At 42.4% G+C, this 10654-nt stretch overlaps 1 protein-coding gene across 1 annotated transcript in view; it reads right to left on the bottom strand.

Annotated features, from left to right (window-relative positions):
* Positions 1 to 239: 239 nt before the first annotated feature.
* LOC308520158 (adhesion G protein-coupled receptor E2-like) overlaps positions 240 to 10654 on the bottom strand; it is a gene marked incomplete at its 5' end in the record, with an annotated part of 46605 nt that continues 36190 nt past the window's right edge. The window contains one exon of the mRNA XM_081092699.1: positions 240 to 718. Within this exon, the coding sequence (XP_080948825.1) occupies positions 692 to 718 (27 nt within the window). The 3' untranslated portion in view covers positions 240 to 691. The remainder of the gene's footprint in view (positions 719 to 10654) is intronic.

Raw genomic sequence — 10654 nt, 5'->3', positions numbered from 1 at the left:
AACAGTCAATTAGCATATTCCCTCTTTATTGGCTGTGGGAGCCACCATCTTTGTGAAAGTGTGAGGGTCAATTAGCATATTCCCTCTTTATTAGATAGGATAGTGTATTTAGCTTGAGGTATAAACTTTTCCTGTGTAATCATGGGCAAGAAAATATTATATTGAGATATAGAAATTTAAGCATTATCACCAGAAAAGTGCATTCTACTGGGAAAAGTTTAACCAGGAAGACAGTCTGTGGAATATACCCATATTTTTCTTTTATTTATTTATTTAATATTGGGGTAGCATTGGTTAATAACATTATAGGTTATAATGTTAACTTTAATATGTAATTTGACATAATTTAGCAATTTTTCTTCTGAGTATCTGAGGAACATAAAAAAACAATTAAAAAAGATATATATACCCTTATGTTCATTTTAGCACTATTTCCAATAGCCAAGATATGTAAACAACCAATGTGTCCATTGATGGATGAATCAACAATGAAGAAGTGGTACATATATACAATGCAATACTACTCAGTCATAAGAAGGATTAAATATTGCCATTTGCAACAACATCAATCTGGAGAGTACTATGTTAAGTGAAATAAGTCAGAGAGAAAAGGACAAAAATCATATGATTTCACCTGTTTTTCTTTAGTCACCCACTTTTAGTTTTCTTAGAATTGACTTAATTTCCTCCTTTATGCTGTCAATCCATCACCTTTTACCTGGGAAAGAGATAAAACCAAAATGATGTAAATGGCTAAAAATAAACAACTAATAATAAAAACATCAAGTCTTTTCTTAGTTTTTCTAAATTTTTTACTTGAAAAATTTTAGACCTATGGAAATTTGAGGAACATCCATGTACCTTTAACCAATTATTCTGTTGACACATTGATTTATCTCTTTGTGCACACATAAACACACACTTTCACTTAATATCAAATTTACAAACTATGTAATATATGAAATTCACATAGCATAAATTAAATCATTTTTAGGTGTACAATTTAGTGGCATTTAGTACATTTGTGATATGAATTCATCCTTCTAACTAGTTCTAAAACATTTGCATCAACTCAAAGAAGACTCCATGCTCATTATGTAGTCATTTCCCATTACCCTCTCCCAATCCTGGCAACCACCAACCTACTGTCTGTCTCCACAGATTTACCTATACTGGATATTTCATATAAATAGAATTTTCCAATATATAACCACTGTGTCTGAATTCTTTACTTAGCATGTTTTTGAGGTTCATCGATGTTATAGCATTTTATTGGCTGAATTATATCCCCTCAAAATTCATATGTTGAAATCCTAACTCTCAGGACCTCAGAAGATGACTGTATTTAGACAAAGCATTTTTACATTGTTTTATGACTTCATTGTTGTTAATCCTCACCCAAGGATATTTTTCCATTGATTTTTAGGAAGATTGGAAGAGAGAGTGAAAGACAGAGAGAAACATTGATGTGAGATGTGAGAAAAACACATCGATTTTATGTCTTTGATTGGAATTGGTCCACAGGTGATGCTCTATCCTCTGAGCCAAACCAACTAGGACAAAGCGTTTTAAAAAGAGGTTTTAAGTTAAAATAAGGACATTAGGGGGAGCTCTACCGCAACATGACTTGTGTCCTTACTCAAAGAAGGGAGATTGGGGTAATGTCAGCAAGATGGCAGAATAGGAAGCTCCAGACTTCCTTCCCCTCATGGATACATCAATTCACCAACAATACATGAATCCATTTCCTTTGTGAAAAATCCAGAGATCGCTTGAGAGGCTCCTGCACCCCAATTGAGTATGACACCAGCTGCATTGAAGCCAGTAGGGAAATTCATTGCACCATCCTGCCACAGGAGATGACTGAATTGTACCACCAACATTCTAACATTTTGAGGGTCTGCCTGAGGAACTGGGTTTTTTCATGCCTGATAATGGGCACTAATGGGAAGGTGCCACATGTTGGCAGCCAATTGGTTTTCTCCCTCACATTTCTCTCTCTCTCTCATCTTGAGTATTAGAAAAATATTTTAAAAAATTAAAAATGGCCGAAACCGGTTTGGCTCAGTGGATAGAGCATCAGCCTGCGGACTGAGAGGTCCCAGGTTCGATTCCGATCAAGGGCATGTACCTGGGTTGCGGGCATATCCCCAGTAGGAGATGTGCAGGAGGCAGCTGATCGATGATTCTCTCTCATTGATGTTTCTAACTCTCTATCTCTCTCCCATCCTCTCTGTAAAAAATCAATAAAATATATATTAAAAAAAATTAAAAATGGAACTACCTTTTGAACAATAATAGATACAGAGGCAGAGCTGCCTCAAACAGATTGTCAAACTGCAGCGGGAAGGCCGGGGAGGGTTGGGGGGCAGGAGGTATGGGGGTAAGAGATCAACCAAAGGAATTGTATGCATGCATATAAGCATAACCAATGGACATAAGACACTGGGGGGTAGGGGAGGCTAGGGGACTGTCTAGGGCGGGGAGTAAAAAAATGGACACATATGTAATACCCTTTGTAATACTTTAAGCAATAAAAATAAAATAAAATAAAATAATAATAAAAAAGAAAGTAAAAAAATAAATAAATAAATAAAAATAAAAAAATAAAAATGGAACTACCATATGACCCAAAGATTCCACTTCTGGGAATATATCTGAAGAAACCTGAAATACTAATTCAAAAGAATATGTGCATCCCTATGTTCATTGATTGCAGCATTATTTACAATAGTCAAGATTTGGCAGGAGCCTAAGTGTCTGCCCGTACATGAGTGAGATGTGAGATGTGAGGATAAAAAGCTGTTGGTACATTTACACAATGGAATACTATGTGGCTATAAAAAGAAGGAAATATGATTCTTTACAATAGCATGAATAACTGGAGATTATAATGCAAAATGAAATAAGCCAGTCAGAGAAAGACAAATGCCATATGATCTCACTTATATGTGGAATCGAGTGAACAAATAAATTTAACAAAATAGAAACAGAAGCATAGATACATAGAACAGACTGACAGCTGTCAGATGGGAGGGGTTTTGGGAAGCTGGGTGCAAAACAGTGAAGGGATTAATAAAAAAAAACATGGAAAAAAGTATGGTGATAGCAAAAGTAAAAGGTGGGTGGGTAGAGGTGGAGGTGGGCAAAGGTGGATAAATGGATGCAAAGAGAATTTGCTTTGGGTGGTGAGCACATAATGCAGTGTGCAGATGATGTTTTATTGAGTTGTACACTTGAAACCCGTCTGTTTCTTTAAACCAATATCACCCAAAATTCAACAAGAAAAATTTATAAATACTGCACTTCAGGAAATTATTCAGAACTGAACATAAGAGAAAATACACATAACAGGTTTAACACAGGAGTGGCATGATTTCATTTGTGTTTTGAAAGAATCCCTCTGACTTCTGTGTAAAGAGGCATTGGAAAGTGACAAGAGTAGGAAGTGTTAGTCAGTCAGGAGGGAACTGTAGTGGTTCACACGTGAAGATGACATCCTGGCTCAAGAGGGGGTGAGGGAGACTGAGCCATCTGGGCACATGAGGGACATACTGAGAAGATAAGAACAGTAGGGCTGTATAATGGATAGGTTGTAATGGGAAATATGATAACTGTGGAGTAACATTCAGGTTTCAAACTTGTGCAAGGGAAGGGATGTAGTGCCATTCAGAGAGGGAAAGACACCATGGGAAAGGATAGGATTAGGGAGAAGAAGGTGAGTTATAAATTGGAAGACTGAGTTTAAGGTGTCTTGATGACATCAAGGATGTCAAGTAACTAGAAATAGTTCTCAGCAGAGAGGTCAGAGCTAGAGAAAGAAATGTAGTCATCATTTGCATCTATATGGTGACTGAATCTATTGCTTAAGAAGAAAGAATTTAATGAGAATTGCAGTTTTTCTGGACTCAATCCATTGGTTGAAGCTATACAAGAAACAGAGAAAAGCTAGAAATACCGGAGAAAAACATGGAAGAGGGGCATGTAAGTAGATTCTAGACAGGATAAGGATGGAGTGTTTCACGAGAAAGAGTGATAAATAGTGTAAGAAGTTTCTGGAAGGATATTAGGAGCACAGAGATCATTGAATACATAAAAGATATTTGCTTTGGTAGAATGATGGGGGAAAGAAGCCAAAATACATGAATTGAGGGAATAAATTTAAGGCAAGGAAAGGGAGACAGAGAAAAGTCAACTCTTGGCTGGTAGCTAGAAGAAAATGGTAGGCCAAGTGGTACATGTTTGTAAGATAAAAAAAAAAATCAAACATGTTGCTACAAAATTGGGAATAAAACTTTTGAGAATGTGAGGGAAGAATGAAGGGTATAAGAGTGGGAGAAAGACAAGGAGAGAGGAGGGAGAGAGAATGTGTGAACAATAATGTAAGGATAATTGATAAGGCAAGAATGATGGGATTCAAAGTGAAGATGAAAGTTGTCTTTAGAGAGAAGGGAATAGTGTCAATGATACAGCAATGTGGACAAGATGCATGCTAATTTATGTGTGGTTGAGAGTGTAAAGTTCACAGAGTCATTATGATGATTTGGATTTTCTCTGTGAATATATGGTAAGAATATTTGCTGAGAAAGGGAAATGGGGTAGAAGATTCAACAGTGCAACCAGTGCTTGTGGAGGATGGGTGAGCAGGTGAAAGATATATAGGACTTCCTGGGAGTATAGTAGGTTCCTTATTTATTTATTAAGTTATTTTTAAATATGTTTTATTGAGTTGAGAGAGAGAGAGAGAGAGAGAGAGAGAGAGAGGAAGAAAGAAGGATAGAGAAATAGAAACATCAGTGGACAGCCTCCTGGCTGCCACCTACTGGGGATTGGACCCTCAACTCAGGAGTGTGCCCTGACCAAGAATTGATCCCAGGACCTCTTGGTTCGTGGGTCAATGCGCAACCACAGAGCCACAGTAGGTAGGCATAGTAGGCTCCTTTAAATGGGAAAGAACACTCAAAGGGTTTAATGGAAGATGGAAGAAGAGGTGCGAAACTACTAGTATAAGTAAGAGAACTTTCTATGTCTAAAAAAAAAAAATTAAGAAGAACTTGGTAAATCTAAACCACTGGTGATTCTTAGTAATCATTGCCATGAATTATCCCATGCAATGATGGCTTTTCATCCCTGTTTTTACAGTTGGTGGAGGGTGCTGAACATATAAGGCAGCCTCCTTAAGTCTAAAATGCTAGCTCATACTTACTTTCATTTAATTCTTAAATATGTACATCATTTCCCTCCATTTTTGTCTTTTTGTTGTGTGGTGCTGAGTGACTATGAGATAGAGGTGAATGGAAAGTAAGATATCTGGGTCTGAGTGAAATGTAAATCCCTGCTTCAGATTATTGATCCTTGCTTATTTAGTTAAACATGCATGGCACACAGCAAGTATTCAATAAGAGTGCTAATGTGGGATTCTGGAGATGGCGGCTAGCATGACAGAGGTGAGGGAGCGGATGTGAGTGAGTGAGGGTGTGAAAAGGGAATGTGTGGAAGTGTGTGGTGTGTGTGTGAGTGAGAGACAGTTAAATATGGCAGGAGTATCAGAGGGTGGAAGGCCAGGCTCTCCTGGATAGGGAGCACCTACCACTGTTGTGGAAGCTCCCCAGGCTGTGGGGCTTGGGCACAGAACCCACACCATCTTGAAGGGGAGAGCAGCCTCCTCTAGGAACTCATCAGCATCACCAGCCAGACTGGCCTTGGACATTGCCTGTGACCTTGCAGCCACACCAGCCCAAATCCTGCTTCCCCACCCACAGACATGCAGACCCTAAGACATCCACATCCAAGGGTGCACGGCTCCCGCAGCAGTAAGTGTGACTTCCCCCTCCCTGGATGCTGACCCCGGATACCTCAGTGCACAGGCCTCCTGAGCCCACTGCTCCATAGGTGGCTCCTGGGTGCCTCTGTGAGCCCCTGATAGGTGAGCTCATATCCAAACAAGGACGCATGGCTCTGGCAACAGAAACTTGATCTTTCCTTCCCCACCTCCCTGCACACAGACACTGAGGTCATGTGGCTTCAGTGCATGGGTCTCCCCTGAGATCACCACCCCGGAAGATGGCCCTTGGGCACCTTGGTAAGCAGCTGCTGGGCATGCATATCTAACCAAGGGCGCACATCTCCTAAAGCAGAAACTGGGAATTCTTCCTCCATGGGACTGGTGGCACACCATAGTCACTCTGATTCAGCATGTGGGCCCCACGAGCACACCCCTGGCAGACAGCTCCTAGGCCCCTCTATGAGCTGCCACTGGGCATGTGACTCTCCAACCAAGGGCACATGGCTCCCTCAGCAGGATCCATGACATCCCCCTCCTGGCTACCTACCTCTGGACACCTTGTTGAGTCACTGAGGATTTGCCTCCCTATACAAGGTCACATTGTTTGAGCCACAGACTCCAAGATTCCCACATCCCCAGCTGCTGGCTCCTGAATCCCTTTGTGAATCAGAGAGGGAAATCACTTTGGCCAGAGTCCCACTGCCTCAACCACAGACTATGAGACACCTGTCCCCTACTGTCATGGGCTCCAAGACCCTCATAATGATTTTCAGAGTGATGCTACTCCAGCATGAGTCACACAACACCAGCCAAAGTCACAGTACCTGAGCGTCAGGCCCCAGGAATCCTGTCTCCAAGGCTGTGGACTCTGGGAACCCACAGTGAGCATATACCAGTAAGACCTCAGGCAACCATTTCCACAAGAGCTGGACTCACGATCACATCCAAAACAGCTTGCACAATGAAGCCGGGGGTGAGTCACATTACCTATCCATGAAAAGACTTCATCCACAAATAAGAAACTAAGATTCAAGACCCAACTACACCAAGAGAACCCAAATAGCTCAAGTAAGGAGCTCTGCTAGATCAACAAGCCCCGGAGACCTGAGAGAACACACCACTGGATCACCAACTACATAGCACCACCTCCAAAAGAACCTCAGTAGCAAAGCAGTTGGATCTAAGACAGAAACAATTAAAACGCAATAAATGGGAAAACAAACAAAAAAAAACAATCCCCAAATGAAAGAAAAGAGGATCACCAGAAAGGGAATTAAATGAAATGGAGGCAAGTAACATGTCAGAGAAAGAATTCAGAGTAATGGTTGTAAGGATGCTCAAATAGCTAGATCCAAGATACACACAACTCAATGAGAATTATAAGGAGCTGAATAAAAATATCACCAACGGGGGACCAAGAGGAAGTGAAGAATGACCTAGCTGCAATAAAGAACACAATGGAAGGCTTAAACAGTAGACTAGAAGAGGCTGAGGACCGCATCAGTGAATTAGAAGACAAGGTAGGAAAAAACACACAAACACAGCAGCAACTAGAAAAAACACTTAAAAAGCAGGAGAGCTTAAGGGAGCTTTGGGACAACATGAAACAAAACAACATCTGCATAATAGGGGTACCAGAAGGAGAGGAAGCGGAGCAAGAAATAGAAAACCTGTTTGAAGAAATGACAGAAAACTTCCCTGATGTTGGGAAGAAAAAAACCACACTAGTCCAAGAAGCACATAGTGTCCCAAAAGAGATGAACTCAAAAAGGCTGACACCAAGACACATCATAATTAAATTGGCAAACATCAATGACAAAGTAAGAATTTTAAAGGCTGCCAGGGAGAGACAGAGTTACCTACAAGGGATCTCACATCAGAATATCAACTGATTTCTCAACAGAAACACATCAGGCCAGAAGGGAATGGAATTAAATATACAAAGTGATGCAAAACAAGGTACTGAATCCAAGAATACTATACCCAGCAAGGCTATCATTCAAAATTGAAAGTGGAATCAGGAGCTACACAGACAAAAAAGGGCTAAGAGAGTTTATTACCACCAAGCCCGCAATGTAAGAAATGCTAAAGGGACTGCTGTAAAAAGAAGAAATAGAAAGGCAAGAAGGAGCACAAGCATAAAGAATAAAAATTGCAACAAACAAGTACTTATGCTATATAATAAAATCCTAATATGCAAATCAACCAAACGGTAGAACGACCAGTCACTATGACATGCATTGACCAGCAAGGGGCAGATTATCAATGCAGGAGCTGCCTCCTGGTGGTCAGTGTGCTCCCACAGGAGGCTCATCACTCAACCAGAAGCTGGGCTCACGGCTGGCAAGTGCAGCAATGGTGGCACTCCTGCCTCCACTGCAGGTGGGCGGTAAGTAGTGAGGAGTACGGGACTGTGAAAGCCCCAGACTCCAAGAGGGATGTCTGACTGCCAGCTTAGGCCTAAGCTGGCAGGTGGACATCCCCCAAGGAGTCCCGGACTACAAGAGGGCACAGGCCGGGCAGAGGGACCCCACCCGAGTGCATGAATTTTGTGCACTGGGCCTCTAGTCAAAAATAACATTAAACATAAATGGATTAAATGCTCCTATCAAAAGACATAGGGTAGCTGAGTGGATAAGAAAATATGACCCAGAACAAAGGATTCACACACACTGATAAGGATAGCAATACTGATAAGTGTAGCAATATTTATATCTGACAAAATAGGCCTCAAAGTAAAGGTCATAACAAGAGATAAGGAGGACCACTTCATAATACTAAAGGGAAAAATTCAACAAGAGGATATAACTCTGGTAAACACATATGCACCCAATACAGGAGCACTCAAATACATAAAAAAAAAAACTGGAAGATATCAAGGGAGAAATGGACAGCAATATAATCATAGTAGGGTACTTTAATATCCCACTGATACCACTGAAAAAATCCTCTAAACAAAAAATTAGCAAAGAGGAAGTGCTGGAAAATGGCAGTGAAATAGGCGAATGTGTCCCAAGCCTTGTCCTGGAGCAGATGGAATGAGCAACTAAGTCAAATAATATCCACCCCAAATTGGTGAAGTAGACACAGATGATGAGACAATCCTCAACTAGGAAGGGCAGAGGATGCCTGGAGGTTGGTAAAATGAGGGCTCTGGGCTGGAAAGAATTGCAAGACCCCTGAGCCCAGAGGGTCAGAAGGAAGCCACATGGCATTGAGGCTGTGTCCTTTTGGACAAGCTTAGTGTCTGACTGTGGAAAGAAGGTCTGCAGCACTGCTGGCAGCAGGGGGTTCTAGATCTGGGTCCACAGTCACAAGAGACTGAGCCCAGAGGGACAGCTTGGATGGCTTCCCAAGCTGTGCCATGCCAGGGGGAGAGAGGATTGCAGTGGAGCAGCTCTTTACCCTATTTTTGGTCTTTGTTTTTATTCACTAAACCTAGTTCATAGGACCTTTCAAATATAAACACTCACCCGTGACTGGGGTGTACCTGGAGGTGCAGACTTGTGAAATCTGGGGAGAGGCTGGAGAGAGGAGAGGGTCAGGGAGTGGTGGCCACAAGTCTGGTGCTGAGTCACAACTGACATGCCAGACCTAGGCAGCCATTTTCTCCTGAAGAGATAGCCCCTCCCTGCAGTCTCCAGGCAACCAATACAGCCACACCCAGACTACACCCTGAGTGGCACAAAGGATACAAAAAAAAAATCTGAATAGTCCTTGAGAGTCCGCAGACCTGGCCTAAAGAGAGGTTCAATCCCAGCAATAGGAAACTGAGAAGTGGCAGACAGTACAGAAGAGTGGGACCTTAAACCAGCCCTCATGGGGAAATACAACTCGGTGGAAAGGAACGGCAGTTCACTTTTTCATTGTTATTTTATTTCATTATTTTTTTATTCTTTTTTCTTTATTCTTTATTTTTCTTTTTTAGTTTGTTTCTTTATTTTCTACTAGAGGCCCGGTGCACAAAAATTTGTGCACTCGGGGGGTCCCTCAGCCAGGCCTGTGCCCTCTCACAGTCTGGGACCCCTCGGGGGATGACCACCTGATGGTTTAGGCCCACTCCCTGGGGAATTGGGCCTAAGCTGGCAGTCAGACATCACTCTGGCAGCCCAGAAGCCCTCGGGGGATGTCCACTTGCCAGCGGGGAGCAGGCCTAAGCTGCAGTTGGACATCCTTAGTGCTGTTGAGGATGGGGGAGAGGCTCCCACCACCACTGTACTGGCAGCCATCGGCCTTGCTTGTGGCTGGGCATAGCTCCCCCTGTGGGAGCGTACTGACCATCAGGGGGCAGCTCCTACATTGAGCGTCTGCCTCCTGGTGGTCAGTGTGTGTCATAGTGACCAGTGTGTGTCATTCCCAGTCTTTCTGCTGTTAGGGTCAGTTTGCATATTGCCCTTTTACTATATAGGATGATCCAGATCAGGGTGGGGGTCCCGCTTGGGTGCCTGGCCAGCCTGAGTGTGGGGCTGATGGGTGTTTGTAGCTGGTCACATCCCCTTCAGGGTGGGGGTCCCCACTGGGGGGCCTGGCCAGCCTGGGTGAGGGGCTGATGGCTGTTTGCAGGCTGGTCACACCCCCTTCAGGCCGGGAAGCTTGATTTCCTCCATCACTGGAGCAACCAAGCTTTCTGCTCACTTCAGCTCCGTGGCTTCCGGCCGCCATCTTGGTTGAGTTAATTTGCATATAGTCACTCTGATTGGCTGGTGGGCGTGGCTTAAGGTGTAATAAAGGTACAGTCAATTTGCATGTTTGTCTTTTATTAGTGTGGATTTCATTTTTCATTATTCTTTCATCATTCTAATTTTTTATTTTATCCTATTTTAAATTAATTTTTAAAAATTTATTGTTATTATTTTTCTTCTCTTTCTC

The sequence above is a fragment of the Myotis nattereri genome, assembly GCF_964212035.1.
Source record: "Myotis nattereri genome assembly, chromosome: 5".
NCBI classification, from domain to species: domain Eukaryota; kingdom Metazoa; phylum Chordata; class Mammalia; order Chiroptera; family Vespertilionidae; genus Myotis; species Myotis nattereri.
The sequence above is the reverse complement of the archived record's forward strand: the minus strand, read 5'-3'. Positions and strand labels throughout refer to the sequence as shown.